Source organism: Haematobia irritans, chromosome 3, assembly GCF_050003625.1.
Source record: "Haematobia irritans isolate KBUSLIRL chromosome 3, ASM5000362v1, whole genome shotgun sequence".
Classification (NCBI taxonomy): domain Eukaryota; kingdom Metazoa; phylum Arthropoda; class Insecta; order Diptera; family Muscidae; genus Haematobia; species Haematobia irritans.
The window spans coordinates 124,718,993-124,737,452 of NC_134399.1; the positions used below are offsets into that span (position 1 = coordinate 124,718,993).

The 18,460-nt window shown below is 32.6% G+C and overlaps 1 protein-coding gene across 8 annotated transcripts in view; it reads right to left on the minus strand.

The window, feature by feature from the left end:
- Positions 1-6,645: 6,645 nt before the first annotated feature.
- The window catches only part of Tlk (Tousled-like kinase), a 493,920-nt gene continuing 482,105 nt past the window's right edge, over positions 6,646-18,460 (minus strand). For 6 of the 8 annotated variants that reach the window (XM_075299460.1, XM_075299458.1, XM_075299456.1 and 3 more), the window contains 6 exons: positions 11,862-14,549; positions 11,609-11,787; positions 8,003-8,195; positions 7,627-7,832; positions 7,328-7,547; positions 6,646-7,238 (listed from right to left, as the gene is read on the minus strand). In XM_075299460.1, coding sequence (XP_075155575.1) covers positions 6,978-7,238; positions 7,328-7,547; positions 7,627-7,832; positions 8,003-8,195; positions 11,609-11,787; positions 11,862-14,549 — 3,747 coding nt within the window. In that variant the 3' untranslated portion in view covers positions 6,646-6,977. Of the gene's footprint in view, positions 7,239-7,327; positions 7,548-7,626; positions 7,833-8,002; positions 8,196-11,608; positions 11,788-11,861; positions 14,550-16,748; positions 17,020-18,460 lie in introns of all 8 variants that reach the window. The other 2 variants (XM_075299459.1, XM_075299461.1) reach the window with 2 other exon arrangements.

Genomic DNA, 18,460 nt, shown 5'->3' on the forward strand with positions numbered 1-18,460 from the left:
ATTTCTTAGAGGTTTCTTTGATCGAACGGATCCATAGCCGACTTTCCCGCCCCTTCCGACCGTAAGGACCTAGTCCCCATAATGTAGGGACAGCGTACACACCATGATCCGGACCATGGCGGGGTGGAGGCAGAGAGATGTAACCAGCTACAGAGAAGGACTCATTAGCCGGATATATTACATCACAAGACCAAATACTAGGTTATTCAAAAAAAAATGTATCAGTTATCCAAATATCACCGTATATTCATCGACTATTGGTTCCCTAAAAACTTGAGATATAAAATATTAGCAAGCACCGACGAGTATAAGAATGAGAATATAGGCAAATATGCCTTTAAGCTTATTTCAAAATTAAATAAAAGGCATCTAGTTCTTTTTTTTAATAAAATCGATTAATTTCCCCTAAAAATGAAAATTGTCAGATCGACTTTCAGTGTCTATTCCAAAAATTCAATTCCATTGGAAGTATATAATTTCCATTCTCTAACCCCGTCATGTGGAGCCTTTCAGACATTTGAATTTTCTTTATATGACCTATTTAACATCAGGCAAACAGACGGCCTAACAAGTGTTTAATCGAAACCTTAATAAGGAAAAAGTCCCCAAAAAACACCAGACAGTGTGTGCTGTTAAATTTTGTATAATAATAGGTCTCCAATTTGTACACCATTTTTAGGGTTTTGAAATCTTAAGGATTTTCAAGAACCAATTACAACTTTCTAAATACAAACAGAAAACATATAGCTTGCTGTTACGCCTTAATTTGAGAAAAACTCAGATTTTTTTAAATATATTTTTTTAATGTTTTGTGCATTCTAACTCTTGTCTGAAACGTTTGATCTCAAATATTTTAAAAAATTCGCAATTTTTCCAAAATGGATTTAGCATTTTTCGACATAATTTTAATACATTTTAACATTTTATTAAATCTTATTCCTTTTTTAATATATTTGAAACAAAACACAAAAAAAATAATTAAAGTCGTGCCTTTAGAAGAACTTCCAACTTTTTTTTTTTTTTGCTGGGTACTCTCAAAGATGTCATACACAGAAAAAAGTCTGTTGTTGCTAAAATGAACGAATATTTATTGCAATAATTTTATTTTGTTTTAGTTTATTTTTAAAATTTTGTAAGAAATTTTCCCCGGCCCAATGATTTTTTCTTTATTCCAAGTATGTCTCAAAAATTTTATAAACTAAATGGCAGTAAAATGTCAATGACATACAAATTAGTTAAATTCTAACTAAAACAGAAAAAGTTTTTCGTACACTTCTCAAAAAATAAGTAAGAATGAACTACAGCGTTATTAAAATGGGAATGATCTGGCGCCTACGATTTTTTCTTTATTTTTAGTTCATTTTTTTATTTTCGAGAAAGATGCATTTCGTAAATGGTAATTAAAAAACCAAAAAATCACCCATGTTCCGATAACCACTTCAATTCCACTTCCACTATTCACGTCAAATTCACGAGCGTGAAAATTTGGTGTTCTTAATTCCACGTTCTTTTTTAACTTCTCTGTAACCAGCTGGGTTGCACAAATAATCCAAAAATTCACTAAGGCGGAAATCAAAATAAGTGCAATCAATAGACTTATTATAATTTATTATTTTTTAAAATTAAAAAAAGTTTTAATAAAACTCATGTATTAAATATAAAACATTTCAAATTTTGTACGCGAGTAATTTTTTTTTTAACCGGAAATACACCTATCTTGGACATAATTCAACTTTCACCAAGACTTTTGCAAGTGAATTGATTTCACGAAAATTCCGGTGAAAGGGGATTGTAGGACACGAAAATCGTGGAATTGATTCACATTCACCTGGAAGTGGATTTGGGAACATTGGCAAATGTCTGAACATTTTCGTTAATTTAATAAATCTGAAAATTTGTAATACAATTTAGTTAAATTTTCACACGAGTTAGTTCAATTTTCCCATAATATAGTTTACTTTTTATGCTGTGTAGGAATATTTGCATGCTATTCCCCTTTTTCGTCAAAAATCGACTTTTTCGTTAAAAATCGATTTTCAAAAATATCGAAAATCGATTATACGAATTTGAAGATTGATGAAATTCAGTCATTTTAGTGTGTAAACATAACCATAGCGATGGAAGAACACTTGCTTTAGGTGCATTTCTTATGGGAAGCCTAAAATCCGTAATGCTATAATGTGACGGATAGCGACGTGTCGTCAAATTAAAATCTATTCTAATTCCATTATTGCCACTATTGTGTACAAGAGATACTGCAGTAAATATTATTTAATTTTCGCTTATACAAGAAATAAGATGGCCTCAATTCATATCGTCAGAAATGCACTTCTTACACACGCGTCAGAATCAGAATTTTCGAACATTTTATAGGAAAATGTAAACAAAAATATTGTGCCGTTAAATTATAAAAATAAATAATTGCAGCAGGAAGATATTTTAATTTTTTTTTTGTTTAATTGTATTTAGTCCATGAAATCTACCAAATATATATAAAAAAAAAAAACTTTTTATAATTTAAAAATCCGAAGTTTATTTGTTTTGTGAATTGTTTAATTTACCATGAAATTGAACTGCATTGTATAGAGGTATAAACGTCAGTTGATGTATTTTTCATGATTTTTTTTCTTTCAAATTTTTCTTTAAAGTAAGACATAATAAAGTTATGCAATAACGTCATTGACAAATTGCTTCCTGATTCCGTGGCAATATAGCATTATTTTTGTAATATCATATTTGACATTCAGTTTAATAAGAACAATTTCTATGAGGCCCTCAAATTTCGCCCAGGAAATTTGAGGGTCTTCGCGAGTATTCATGGGCAGGTCAGAAATACATATAAACAAATGTTTGTGTACCAACATTCGCTATTGTAGTGAACTGTGGATAAGGGAGTCTTACACGCTGGATAGTGATTGCAGTATTTTTCAGGCTGAGATCTCTGCGATCACAAAGGCTGCTGAGTCGCTGTTGATCAGAAGCGATAACAGCTTCTTCATCGACAGTCAGGCAGCAATAAAACCATTGTGTAGTGCTGACATAAGGTCTAAGGTAGTCAGCCGTTGTAATAGAGAAATCAAGGTTCTCACTGAACAGCGAATGTGCTGGCTAAGGTGGGGTGCTCGTGGAACGAATAATGTCCTAGAGGACGTTTCTCCTCCACTATCTTCTTATCATTACAGGATAGAGGTCAAATATGATGATCTATGGCGAAGACGCTGGGTCTCTTCGGATGGTTGAGAGCAAACCAAGTTGATATGGGACGAAAAGAAAAGTAGGAACTGCGAAAGTTTGATGTCGATGAACAAGGAAGAATTGCGGCCATTGATTGGTATCATAACAGGATATAACACACTTGGGAAATATATGGTAAGAATAGGACTTAAAGACGATGATATCTGTAGATGGTGCCTGGACCCGGAAGTTACGGAGGACTCGTCCACTTCCTGTACCAGTGTCCAGCTTTATCCTTTAGAAGAAAAAATATACTGGGCTCCTTTTTCTTTTAGGCTCTCATTGATCTGCGAGAGTGCTGCTTAAGGAACATACTCGCATTCATCAGGGCCTCTGGCTGGTTGTTCTGAGATTTCTTTTAAAGAAAACGAGCAGGTGGAAGTTCTGGGACAAAGCAGACCGCATCGGAAGGAAGAAGATGGAAAGATTACATCGAGGAATCACAAGGGACCTATACTGGTCTAAGTGGACATCAATTGAACACAAAATTGATGTCATCCTCTACAACCTAACCTACCATTCGCTATGGTTGTTTTTTACACACTTAACTGGGTACAACAAACTTTTTCTCCATGCCTAAACAAAATTTCAAATAATAAAAAAAAATAAAGTTTTGTTTTTGTTTTTTTCTTTTTTTTCGAATATTTTTACCAAATAACTTACAACTGATTTTATTTACAAACTTATTGTAATTGTATTTACGTTGTGTTTTTTTATTATTATTATTATTAGTTTCTTTTTTGATAAATCACTAAGTATAGAGTAATTTTTACGACTTATATATTCATTCTGTATGCATGTATGGATTTTTCTTGTTTTTTTTTTTTGAAATGAAAAATAAAAAAATTCTAAATTACAATTAAAAACATTCTATTCGTTCATAACCTTAAATAACGTGTACATTAAAAAAAAAATAAGAAGAAAAAAACTAAGAAAAAAAATCATAATAATTAATAATAGTAATAATAATAATAATTGTAATAAAAATGATAATAAATTGAACAAAATGTTCAACTCAAAAAATATATGTATATATATGTATGTATAAAAAGAAATTCTGCGGTGCAACTATCACTGTCTGTAGAGAATTAAAAAAAAAAAACTATAAAAGGGCGAAGTAATTTTTTGTTTTGCCAAATCAAGCAAGGCCAGCCAAATTAAAAATCTACTGCCATTTGGAAGGAAAACTAAATAGATGTGGGATGGGGATAGGTATAGGGCGGGGAGTCAGTATTTTTGATTCTTTCTAGAACTTTTTTTTAGTTATTAATATAATATAGTTTTTCTTTTTTGCATTATATTAACTTTCTTTATAATTTGGTGAATTATTTTTTTATATTTTTCGTTATAAGGGGGGCGGATGGGAAGTTTTTTTGTTTACTATTTTATTAGTTTTTTTTCTGTCTGTTTATGGATTTTCTTCTATGTTGTTGAATTTTTCTTGTTCTGTTTGTATGTTTTTTTTTATTCTTTTTTCTTTCTTGTTTTACTTATTATACCTAATTATAATAATAATTATATGGTAATTATATTATGTATTTATATATGTGTGTGTGGTTTTTTGTTTATAATTAATTAATTATTTAAAAGTTAGGCTTAATATTTTATTATTTAATATTTAAACTTAATTTCTTCTGACATTTTTTCTTCTCAAAGAATATTTTTTGTTTATTTTTTCTGCTTAGTTTTTTTCATAACAAAGATTTTTTTTTGGATTTTTTGAATTTTTTTTTTATATATTTTACTTATTAGGCGCGGCTAGTGCTGCCTGGCGATGCTATAACTTTTACTTGGAAATTCTCAATAGATTTGTTTGTTTAACTTAATCTTCCTAATGTTGGTTTTTTGTTTGTTTCATCAAAACTCTCACATTATCCTTTTAGGCTAAAAATTGTTGTTTACTGTTTTTTTGTTTGCTTCGATTCTAACTTACAATTAAATTCTTTAGCAGTTGGTTGGTTTTTGTTTGTTTAGTTTCATTTTTGTTATCTCTTTTTAATTTCATCATTCCTACAAAAAGAATTAAATTTTTATGTTTGTTTCCCTTTGGTTGGTTTAGAAGTGTATCCTGTAATACAAATTACAGCTAGCTAGCAGCAAAATGGCAATAATGTAATGGTAATGCTTTTAAATAATTAAAATTTTTGGGGATATTTTGGATTATGGAATATATAGCGAACAAAAGTCTAAACGATTTTTTTAAATCTTTTACTTGGCCCTTACTGTGTGAATATGGAATTTTATATTTTTGGATTAATGCTTAGGTTTCTAGAACGTTTATGGAATGACTGATATCAGTCACTTTGTCCCATTTATTTAAAAAGAATAATAACAACGACAGTTTTTAAAAGCAATTTACGTTATTTTCATGATTTTGAAGAAGAAAAATGTTTTTCATATTCGAATGGGAAATTTATTTAATATAAAAAAAATTCCTTCTAAAAAGTTATTTACAAAAACGTTGCAATTTTTTTTATACAAAATTTAACAAACATGGATTTTCCATGAAACCGATTTTCATACTGGACTATTCTTTATGATTTTAAAAGAGAAATGTATAGAATGCTTTTTTCAACGTAAACGTAGAGCAAACTCGAATATGGAAGATTATGGAAATCGTCCATAAGATTTGTATATATATTTTTTTATTCAATTAAAATATTCAACATATTTTCACGTTAAAATCACGATAATTAAAATTTTGTTAATTCGTTTTTTTTTAATAGCATTCATTTTGAAGAGCCTCCTCTGACTAGGAATATATTTAAGCATTACCGATAAATTAATTCTTCAAACCCGGTGGCCTTTCGCTTTTTCTTTACCTCTTAAATAATAAAGAAGAAAGTTAGCATTACACAACACAAACCATTTTGCTGGGCTTAATAGCAAGAGGGAGAGGAGCAGCAGAAGCTCTCGTGTATTTGTTCCCTTTATATGTGGATAGTCTTATTATTGTTCTTTCTAGGAAAGAGAGAAAATATTAGTCCTTTTTTCTGACAAACGGCAGTGAAAAGTCTATGTTTTTATGTTCTGTTCTGTTCTGTTCTCTTCTATTCATGTATGCATAGGTTTTTGTTTTATCTTTTGATTATTCTTTTTTTTTAAGGAATGTGATCTATACTTCCTTAATGGAACATTTTTACTGAAAAGGGACTTGTTGGCTTTCTTTTTATATTTCTGATTTCGTTCCTTACACCCTAGGTAAAGGTGAGCATTTTATGTTGTTGTTTATTTTGACGACAATGCTGTTGCATGCCTGTAGTTGCTGCTGATGCTGTATGATTGTGACGGAAACTTCGATTCGCACTGACACCGCCAGCAATGTTGTTAGTTGCCACAACGGTGGTGGTAAGGGATGCTGTTGTTGGTGGTTGTGGTGGTGGTGGTGATATTGCATTTGTTGCTATAGCATTTGCATTATTGGTTCTTCTTGTATGATGGTGATGATGATGATGGTGATGGTGGTGATGCAGATTATTTGCATTTTGATGATGAGACATAGTCCTAGCATGGCCTGAATTTAGATTCGGATTTGTTGTATGTGCTTGTCTGGCATTATGTTTGTTGTTATGAATATGTTGTTGTTGTTGCTGCTGCTGCTGTTGTTGGGAATTGTGATGATGTTGTTGTTGCGGATAATGATTGTTGCTGTTGTTGTTGTAGTTGTGATTATGATTGATGTTACTACTATTACTTTGTATTAACTTTAACAATTATGAATTGGAATTACGTTTAGTGTGCAGCTAGGACGAACTCGATTGATTCAAATTGCCAAACATGCCCGCTGAAAATGATGTCTGTCCGGCAGAGTTGGCTTGATTACCTGATGATTGCTGTTGTTGTTGCTGCTGTTGTTGTTGCTGTTGTTGTTGCTGCTGCTGTTGTGTAAGCGATTGGCCACGGCCATGCTTTGGAATGGGTGGTTGTATGTATTCATGCCGCGCCAGCGAAAATACATCCATACGATCTTCTTTACGATAAGCCAAACAGCCTCTAATAAAACTCTGTAAACGAAAAACAAAAAAGAAATTAATCAAAATTTGTTTTTTTTTTTTTTTTGGAGAACAAAAGGGAGAAACCCCAAAACTTTTACCTTAGCTTCATTGGATACTGTAGGCTTATTGGAGAATTGTACTTCTGTTGCTTTCAAAATTGTATTCTCCTCCAATATGGTAGCTTGCGATTGATTGTGGCCAAATGGTTTCTTGCCATACAGGCATTGATAAAATATAACACCCACACTCCATACATCGACTTTTGAAGAGATTTTTGGAGGATTTTTACCCACAACAAAACATTCAGGTGGTAAATACCTAGAAAACCAAAAACAAAACAAAAATTATTTATTATATTTAAAAAAATAAAATTCTTTATTAGAAGGTATATACTTACCAATATGTACCAGCTCCTTGGGAGGTTAGGTCCATGCCATGATCTGGATTATAATTTTCATCATCCATAACTTTGGACAAACCAAAATCGGTTATTTTGATTTCACCACACACATTGCCCTCGGTTAATAGAATATTACCCGGTTTCAAATCATAATGAATGACTGGTGGTTTAATCTCATTCAAATATTTCAAGGCAGACACAACCTAAGTGTAATACAAATATTTTTAATTATTTGAATAAATTAGGATTCTAATAAATGGCAATGTAAAGAATTGAATTATCAATAACCATTGATTATTTATTGCTTTACATTAATTTTTTCTTTATTTATTTTATTAGTGAAAATTTCTCAAGATTCTATACGTTTACTTACCTGCATTATTATTGAACGTGCTTCACGTTCCGGTATCGTCTTATGCTGTTTTAGATAGAAATCTAAATCATGACCATCACAATACTCCAAAACCGTACAAAATGAATTGGCATCGATTTCAAAGACATCATATAATTTTACCACTCTTGGATGATCGAGGGCCTTATGGATATTATATTCTCTCAAAGCATGTCTAGAAAATGGCAAAAAAAAATATTTCACTTAAAAAAATTGTCTTGCAAATAGTTGAGGGGTTCTATAAAGAAGACTAGAATAGGTCAACAGCTCAATTACTATTACAAAACTAATTGCCTATTGTTAGTGTTGATGTTTTAAATTGTCCCCTTAAAGTAAAACTAAAAAAAGGAAATATATTTTTAATTTAATAAAATAAAGTATTTTAGTTTCCATTTCTATAAAAAAACAACTCCTATTTGTGGGCCTGCAAATATATAAAAAAATAATACAAAAAATACAAAAAATATGAAAAATTCTATAAACTACAGTAAAGCCTCTCAAACTTGCAAGGTGTATAACTCTAAAAAGTGGACAGTTCTCGTGAAATTTTTGCAGTATTATCACATAAAATTTAAACACTCATAAATCTCCCACATGTGCACAAAATTAAGGCAACTTTGAAAGTCCACTAAGGTTTCAGTGTAAATAAAAAAATAAAAAATATAAATAAAAATATTCAAAAATATTTAAAAATAAAACTAATTAAAAATATATAAAAAAATTTTTACAAAAATATATAAAAACACTGATTAAAAATATAAAAAAATATTCAAAAAAATATATTTTTTTAATTTTAAATAAAAAAGAACTCCTATCGAACCGGCCTAAAAATATTAATATGTGAAAATAATAAATATAAAAACAAAAGTTAAAAATTTTCTAAATAAAAATATATAAAATATATACAGTAAAATCTCTGAAAGGTGGACACCCACGGTCGCCTAAATTTCGACCACCTTCGAGAGGTGTCCAGGTATGAGAGGTTAATTTTTATGTGTTAATGTAGCAAACGTCCCCAGGCAACTGTCCATGTTTGGGAGGTGTCCGGTTATCAGAGTGTCCAAGTTTGAGAGGTTTCACTGTATTTTTAAATTTAATACTTTTCAATTTCCATAGATTTGTAATTTCATTACTATAAAACAAAAGGCAACTCCTATTGAACCGGCGGCAAATATTTATATGTAAAAATACTATATAAAAAAGTATTAATAAATAAAACTACAACATACAAAAAAAAACATAAATAAAACTCCATCAAAAATAAATATAAATAAAAAACACAAATACTAAATATAAAAAGTATTAATAAATAATACTAAAAAAAGAAAAATAAATAAAAATATAAAACAAAAAAAAAAAACTAAATAGAAATAAAAATATAAAAAATAATGAATACAAAAATATTAAACTAAAAATAAGAATAAAAAATATAAAAAAAAAAACTAAACAAAAATATATTTATATATAATAAGTAGGTATATTATATATTAAATTTAAAAAAAATATATTTAAAAATGCACTCGCGGTAACGTGACCTAATTAAAACCAAGAAAGGTCACGTTAGCAAAAATATTAGCGATCTTCAGCGAATTTCAGAACAAAACATCCATATACGGGAGTTTTATACGTTCTAGCTTTATAGTCTTTTATTTTTGTTATTAGTAAATATTAAAAACTTAATTTAATTTCATGAAAAAACTAAAAAAAAGAGATCGGAAAAATATCAGTGGATATGGAATTATAAAGCAATTTAAATTAATAATTAAAATTCACGAAAAAACTAGATCACTAAAAAATTCCGTAGGTATATTTAAAATTGTATTTGACATTGTGAATCAGCCTTTAACGTCAAATTTCATGTTTTTCGGCGTTACGGAGAAGTTAATGTAAGATAGAGTGTGTTCACGTTACCGCGAGTGCACTGTATATAAAAAAATATTTGTTAATTTTATATAAAAATAATTTCAATTTCCATAACTTTTTGATTTCCATTTCTTTAAAAAATATATAAAAATAACCTGCAAATATTTATATGTAAAAATATAAATATAAAAAGTATATAAATAATACTAAAAAAATAATAATAATTAAATAAAAAACTACATCAAAAATAAATATAAATATAAAACACAAACACTAAATATAAAAAGTATTAATAAATAATACTAAAAAATAAAAAAAAATTAAAAAACCTAAAAAATATAAAACAAAAAAAAACTAAATAGAAATAAAAATATTAAAAATAAAAGAAAATAAAAATCAATGAATAATATTAAACTAAAACTAAAAAAAATATATATTAATATATATTAAAGTACATTATCATACATATTAACTTCAGTAATCTCAAATTAAACTTCCCGGGATTTTCGGGACGGAATTTATCCGGGATTTTTATTTTTAATCCCAGGATCGGAATCGGTATTCCGTAAAAATAATTCCATATTGTTAAATTTGTGGCTTTTTAGGATTGTTTATTAATAAATTGGAGACTTCATTCTGTGCAAACGGCCCTTAGATTTCATATCCGACAAATTGAGTTAATAAACATTTATGCTAGTCCTTGAGTAAGAATTTATTAGACATGAGCACAATTTCTTCAAAAATCGAAGTAACCGATAAAGTCCACCTTTGAATAATGAGTTCATGTGAAATGGAATTCGTGTCATATAAAATAAAAAGCAATGATAAAAGGTCCATCCAAAATATGCCAAGATCGCTTTTATCCGATAAAAATTTGGATATCTTGATATTTCTAAGAAGTTAATTAAAAATCGATGAAGTATAAAAGGATTAACACAAGTGTACGAATATATTATAACACAAGTGTAGATATATTATCTAGTATAATCAAAACCCTTAAAATCTTTTGCTGAGTAAGATAGCGATATTGCTTTTTGTTTTTTTTTTCATATCTTGTCATAATGTTTTTGTTTTTCTGTTCTTTATAATGTTGAGTTGGACTAAGTGTTTGTTGAGTATGATAACAATTTGAAATTGATTTTTAATTTGCTCTTGTTTTTGTTTTTTTTTTTTTTTGTTTTTTTTTTTTTTTTTTGTTAATAAAATTAAATTTAACTAAAATATCGAGATCCCGGAATATTATATTTTGGAAAACCCGGAATTTATAAAAATCGATCCCGAACAACAGCCCTAATCTAAAGATTATTTAATTCTAAATATCATTTACATTTCAAGAATTCGTAAATTAAAACCAAGAGCAAAACAAAGTCACAGCAATTAAAACATTTTAAAAGCAAAAATAGAAAAACTAAATGTGCCACAAAATAATTAAAAATAAACAAACAAATATGTTTAAGATAACTGCAAGAAATTATATTATATGGAATTATTGCCACTTCCTTCTCTGTATCACCTTTGTGTTAGTCCCACAAAACAAAATCATATGTATCGATCTGCTTTGCATATGAAAATATATCAACAAAATATATCCTCAATTCCGTCAACTATAGATAGCTATTTAAAAAATCAAACATAACCCCCTACAACCCCCACCACCATCATCTACTCTTAACTATTCATCAATTCATACTAAATGTTCTTCTCTATATAACCCAACTCGCTTACTTGATATAGTTGGCCTTTTTATCTTCTTTCCAATCCTTATTCAATTGATGAACTTTACATGCAACATAACGTTGTTCCTTTAAATCGAAGGCTTTATGGACCTCAGAGAAACCACCTTTACCCAAAAGCATCAGCAATAGGTAACGATCATTCAATACTGGATGATTATTGAAGCGGGACTGCAAAAAAAAAATAAAAACAAAATGATTAATTTTCTAAAAATTCAGAAATCACACCAATCTATGCGACTTACTTGATCTTCATTCAAAATGCGTTTCAATTCACGTATATGCAAATTGCGTTCACGTTCTAATTTCTCCATTTCTAATTGAAGATCGGCATCTTCTTTTTTGAGAGCATTTTGGCGTAGTTTTAAAATCTCATCGTATTCATAATATTCTTGAGCGGTATAAACACCAGATACGGGATCAGGTTTAAGGAACGTTGCTGAATCGGAACCACTGCCAGAATTATCACCGCGACCCGAACCGCCACCACCACGATCCGATAGACGATCACTACCCATGCCAGTACCACTGGTACCACTGCCGCCGCCATTGTGCAGCAGTTGACTTTGAGCTTGTGTTGAATTCGATCGCGTTAGGCCACGGCCACTGCCACCACCTCCACCAGATGCGGAGGTTACACCACTGATGCCGCTGTCATTGCCTGAAAGGCGATCACAACCAGCATTCAAGTTGGAGGAATCATTTGAATTGGAATTCTGCTGGTTATTGTTGTTACGCTTGCGACCAGACTCGGCTGGCCGTTTCTTCATTAGTTGCTTCTTCTGACGATCGATTTCTTCGCGTTCGGCGGAGATCTCTTCCTGTCGTCGACTCAACTCCTGGAAAGCATAACCATCGGTCCAGTTCTCCTGGAATGTAGCACCTACACGTTGTGTAACGAACTGGCCCAGCCGCAGGCGATTCTGCATGCACTTTTGACGAGCCTCCTTTTTCTCAATGCTGGATTTCTCTTTCAACAGCTTCTTGACCACATCAATACACTTGGCTATGTGGGATTTGTGTTGATCGATTAGTTTTTGATGAGCAATAATTTGACATTTTTGTTCATCAGACAGTCTTGTCATCTCATCCAATTTTGATTTACTGGTTTCACTTTCCGATTCACGCTCTTGCATTTCGTGTTGTGAGAGGTCGGTTTGTGTTGCTTTGGTAACCATCGCTGTCGAGGGTTGCTGTTGCTGGGGCGCACCAGCTGTCTGTGGTACACCGCCACCTGGATTTGTCAGCATGCCGGCATGTTGCAGGGAATTCAATTGGGCGGCCGCTACAGCGGCCATTTGCTGTTGCTGCGATGTCGTCAGTGTCTGTTGCACAGTCGTTGTGGCAACAACGGAAGAGGCGGGAAGTTGAAGTGTTTGCTGTTGCTGCTGGGGCAGAGGAGGTGGTGGAGGTCCATTTCCTCCGGCCCCAGCTGCTGTTTGTCCACCCATTAGGGCTGAGCCTGTGGCCGTTTGATTGTGTACCATGTGAGTGGATGTCATTAGACCAACATTGCCGACACCAACTAGTGGCGACTGCGGAGGAACCATTGCATTGGAAGTTTGCTGTTGTCTAGGTGGCTTCGTCGAATTGGCGGCCGCGCTATAATGGAAATCTGGTGGCGGGGGTTGTGACGTGGGCGTTGATGGTATGCCAGGAGCTGGCATTTGTGGTTGCTGTGGACTAGGTGGATACATGGGATACGTGCTGTTACCTCCTACTGATGTTGGCACTTGTTGGGCCTGGGGCCCGGGCTGCTGTTGCGACTGTTGTTGTTGGCCGCCAGCCGATGAGGGACTCTTCGAGCCACCACCAGCTGTATGCCTCATAGGACTATTAGTGGCTGCTGACTGTACACTGTGTTTCGCATTGAAATAGTCGTTGATCTTTTTATTATCACTGACCGAACCTCCACTGCCGGGCGGTAGAAGTCGCGGCGTTTTTCCGCCACCACCCACACCCGAAACCGGAATTTGGAGACGATCCTGCTGAGCACCTAAATTTAGAGATAAATTTTTTAATAACTGTGTGCTTGAGGAGGAGGATGAATTGTTCTGTTTAGCTGATTTACTAGCGTTGCTTGAATTATTACCTCCATTACCACTGCCTGGAATGCCACCACCACCGCCGCCGCCTGCTCCCCCACTATCATCCGTATGCAAGGCGGCAATTTTTCGCTTACGTTTACGTTCAGTTGGCGTCCTAGCTAATTTCTCCATGCGACCCGATGTCGCCGATCCCCCCACAACACCACCACTACCTCCTCCGCCCACTGTCTGGGGCTGGTGTGTTAGTTGATGGGAAAGATGATGATTTGTTGTTTGCATGGTATTAGGATCAGCTGATATACCCATACCGCTGGTGTTCATCATACCGTTGCCAGCAGCTGATACGTTAACGCCGGTTGTTTGCTGTTGTAAAATACCGATTTGTTGAACAATACCACTTGATTGCTGTTGTGAACTTAGCATATCAGGATTAACAACATCTTTTTCACTGTGCGAAGAGCCAGTGCTCATATTCGAGTCAGGATTACTACTGTGGCCACCACCACTGTGTTGCTGATGCTGATGCAGCAACAAATGTTGTTGAGAATGTTGTTGTTGCGGTTGCAGTGCCTGTTGTGGTGTTTGCCCTTGAAGATGGTGATGTTGTTGCTGCTGTTGAAGATGATGTGTTGTGGCAAGCGTCGGAGGCTGTTGGGTATAATGCGTTATATGCTGTTGCTGCAATTGTAATTGTTGCTGATGTGTTTGCTGTTGTATCAATTGGGGTTGTTGTGACAATATAGCTTGCTGCTGCTGCTGTGGCTGCTGCTGTTGTTGTTGTGGATTATGTACAAAATGTTGCTGCTGTTGTTGCTGTTGTGTTGTATGATGGCTTATTGACGTCGATGTCTGTGGGGCCATCTGCAGTTGAGCGCCGGCGGACATCTATAATGAAAAAGAACCAAAAGAAAAATTATTGTATGGTCACTCTTGTTCGAGGATAAATGATAAAATGATAGACCTCGTTAATAAAAATTATTTCAAAAAACATTTCAATAAAAATATTTGAGAAAACAAAATTGTAAAAAAATTGTTTTAGAATTCCCAAGTTGTACTCGATTGACATAAAATTCTAAGGCAAATTGGAATCCAAGATTAATAAGTCCTTTAATAAAGGCTGGGGGAAAATGAGGTGACAAGCAAAGGCAATACAAACGTATTTGGAAACTAGCTCTCCCAGCGTTCCCTATTTTGCCAATTAAATTCCTTATATATCATTGTAGCTTGGAATATAGAGATATTTTAGACCATTTTGCGTATTGACAATTCGTAACCTAGAACAAGGAGTGTTGGTCCTTTTACTATGGAATTTTGAAGTTTTATTTTCATTTTTCGTATATGGAGACAGGTATTTATTTAGTGTTTAGTTTTTGTATATGGAGGCATCATTTTTATATATCATTTGCTCATCTTCAGGCATTGGAACTCTAAATGTAACATGGATATTTCTGCTTATTTTAGTAGTTACTAAAATTGTACGACATTTCGTCATCCTGATAGTCACTTCAGACAGCTGGATTTTGCAATTTGGCAAAGACATACCAACGCACATCCTGCTAAATAATTAGTATATGGTGTCGCTTGATGCAATCGGTCATTTGCCAACTCATAGCATCAGGCAGTGAAATTAGGTAGCAACACAGTCTAGTAGTTTCTTTTTAGGTTTATTGAACGTCTTAGAAGTTAAAGTATCAACCGATTTGTAATAAGCGCTTTCATGTCTGAAAAAAAATTTTGTCGCAATAAAATGGTCCAGTATTCCTCCCCGTCCCTATTTCAAAGCTTAATTGAACTGTGACGCCTAAAACCATAGTGCAGAATATCATTATGGTCATACAACAGTTTTTATTTCTTTGTAATAGTGCTGGATATATAAAAAGGCCTGCTTAAGGAGTGCCCAATTTTTTATCATTGGGATAAAGCAAGGAATCCCCAATGAGTAAATTTCGTAACCAATGGTACCTAAGGGAAATTTTAGCCTAATTGTAACCTATAAGGGCGTAAAAATCCCCAAATAAAAGATAACTCCATGTAAATTGTTTGCCTGATATGGGTTTAAATTCGGCTAGAAAAGATCTGTATAGTCTAAGTGAGCCTGAATTATAGGGCTGCCACTATACCTAAACTAACCTAACCTAATACTAAATACCAAAGATAGCTCTTCTGAACATCCTAGTCCTAGTAACATTGGTCTCATTGCTCAATTTGGGTATTTTTTTTTCAATTATTACAAAATTGTACATAAAAAAGATCCACTTGTCGGTGGTTGATTTAGCTAAATTGACATTTCGGATGGGATACGACAATCCATCTAATGAAATAAATCGATATTTCATATAGGTATATTTTTACGGAGTATGGGTATCAATTGAACCTAACTAACATTTACAAAATCCACAATTCCCAGTCTAAATTTAGCAGATGACATCAGATTGCATAAAATCATTACATGGCAACACTACTGTGCCTAAGATGCTAGTGCATAATGCAAAAAAAAAGGTTACAAGTCTTCTTCCATTTAATGATTTTTAAGGAATATTACTCAAGTAAAGGTTCTCGTGTTTGTTCCCCTTCCAAAATACCATTGGAGGAAGGAAAGTTCTACAAGAAAGTATGCTTAAGGAAGTATTAAAGTAAAGACACAAAATGATGATGGGGTAGGGATACCAAAAAAAGAAGGAAATTCACAATGTTAATTATGACGATATCCAAACACACAAACGCACATTATGGTGTTAAACAGAAGAACAAATGGAAATTTTTTTAAGGGTGGAATCTCGTAAGAACAAAAAACTTTTTCTGAATATGTACTCGCATCTGACATACATCTTAACATGTATATAACACGACGACTTATGTACAACGGGGCACGAAAAAATATGCAAAAGATATTTTGTTCTAATGAAAACGTAAGAAAACTAAGGTCTATAGACTAATGAAATGAAAAAAAAAAACTAAATAGCTATAATTATCAAAAGATCCAATAAAAAAGAAAATTTCCAAAATACCGGAGGCTCAGAAAAAAAAATAATACGAAAACGGAGTAAAAGAAGAAAACTACTACGGTTCACTAAAATCACTCACATCTTTTCGACATCATTTTCACGATTAATGATTAACTCCTTGTGTGTAAAAGACGATAGAAAGTGTTTTCGTTTTTTTTTTACTCTCAATTAAAATTTTTCAATAAATTTCACGCAAATATAGATTTATTTTATTAATTAAACGTAGTTTTTTTTCTTATTACTCTCGGCTGTTACTTTTTCTCTTTCTCTCTGTTTTTTTGATGTTTAGGGAAGATGACGATGGGGAAACAGCTGTCGTTCGTTTTGTTCTTTGTCAAGAGACGTAGATACTATGTTACCGAGAGAGCGAGAGTGAGAAAGAGTTAACACTATTATACACTCGTAGTATTATGCCAAAGCAAAAAAAAAACAGTGTTGTAAAGTGTTTTCTAATTTTACCCGCAAATACACAGCACACACGACATGGAACAAAGTCAGAAAACACCAAAGGTACTAAACAAAAGCATTTAGCGGCGACGGAAATACACAATCAAAAAATGATGATGATTGAACACGCATACAAAAAGTATTCTCGCAGGAAAACACAGTGCCGGATAGCAATGTGCCAATGTCCACGCACCATTAATGTCTATGACACAACAAACAAACAATAAGAAAAAAAAAAGAGTAATTTTACTCACAATATTTTTTCTGTAATTTTACTCATAACATTTTGTCTTCTCCCAAATAAAAATTGACATATACACATGAATCGCCGTGAATGAAAACGGAATATCTACAGAATCGTCAATAAAGCACAGTGGGGTCATTCGCTAAATATATAGGAAAAATATATTTTGTGAAATACCTACTAGGGCATTTATCTGAAGGAGATACTGGGACTACTATAATTTTTTTTTAGATTAAGAATTTTATCGACATGGCACTATTTTTTTATTTAAAATTTTTTTCTTAAGAAACCCGTCGTCTTACAAAGATTTATATTTCAATGTTTGTTTATGATGTGCAAAACTACAGTATTTGTGTTTTGACGCTCTTTCGAAACGTCGACATTGTCTCAAAAAATCGTCTTTTAATGTTTCCCAAATTGAATCACATAATCCACTTTTTGTGTTGACCAAAAAGGGTTAAAGATTTTTTTGTTTGCGGCAATAAATCGATTTTTATCTTTACAATGCACAAAATTCGAATTGTGAAAAAGGACAACGTGAATTCTTTTTTTATTCTGATTACGATTCCAAGCCCTCTTCAAGGAATATAGTATCTCTATCATTGGCTAAGGTACAATTTTACAAAAAAAAAATCTGATCTTTTATAAAAATTCATCCCACTGTGCTGGTTGGCTGGTATGTCATCGCCTATCAGACTGTTCGTAATTTGTGTGTGGATGTGTTCAACCATATCCAATGGGACGGGGAAAGGCGAGAACAAAAAAGAAGAAAAAATAGCAGCAGTAGAGGAGAAAAAAGTTTAAGAGATTTGCATGAAATGTGTGTGTAGATGAATGTGGATGGGGGAAAAGAAGACGGCAATGACGACGGGCATAAGACACACAATGAATACACGGCAAAATAACAAAGCAGACACGAGAAAAAATAAAAATGGCTACCACAAAGGGGAGACTAACGACATAAACTATAGAATATTGTGATTTTTCTTTTCTTCCACGGTTAAAATTTGGAACTCGATTTTCGATTAAAAATTCTTCAAATTATTTGTTATTTTTCATATTATAGTTAGGATTATTAAAACCCACAAAAATTATGGGAA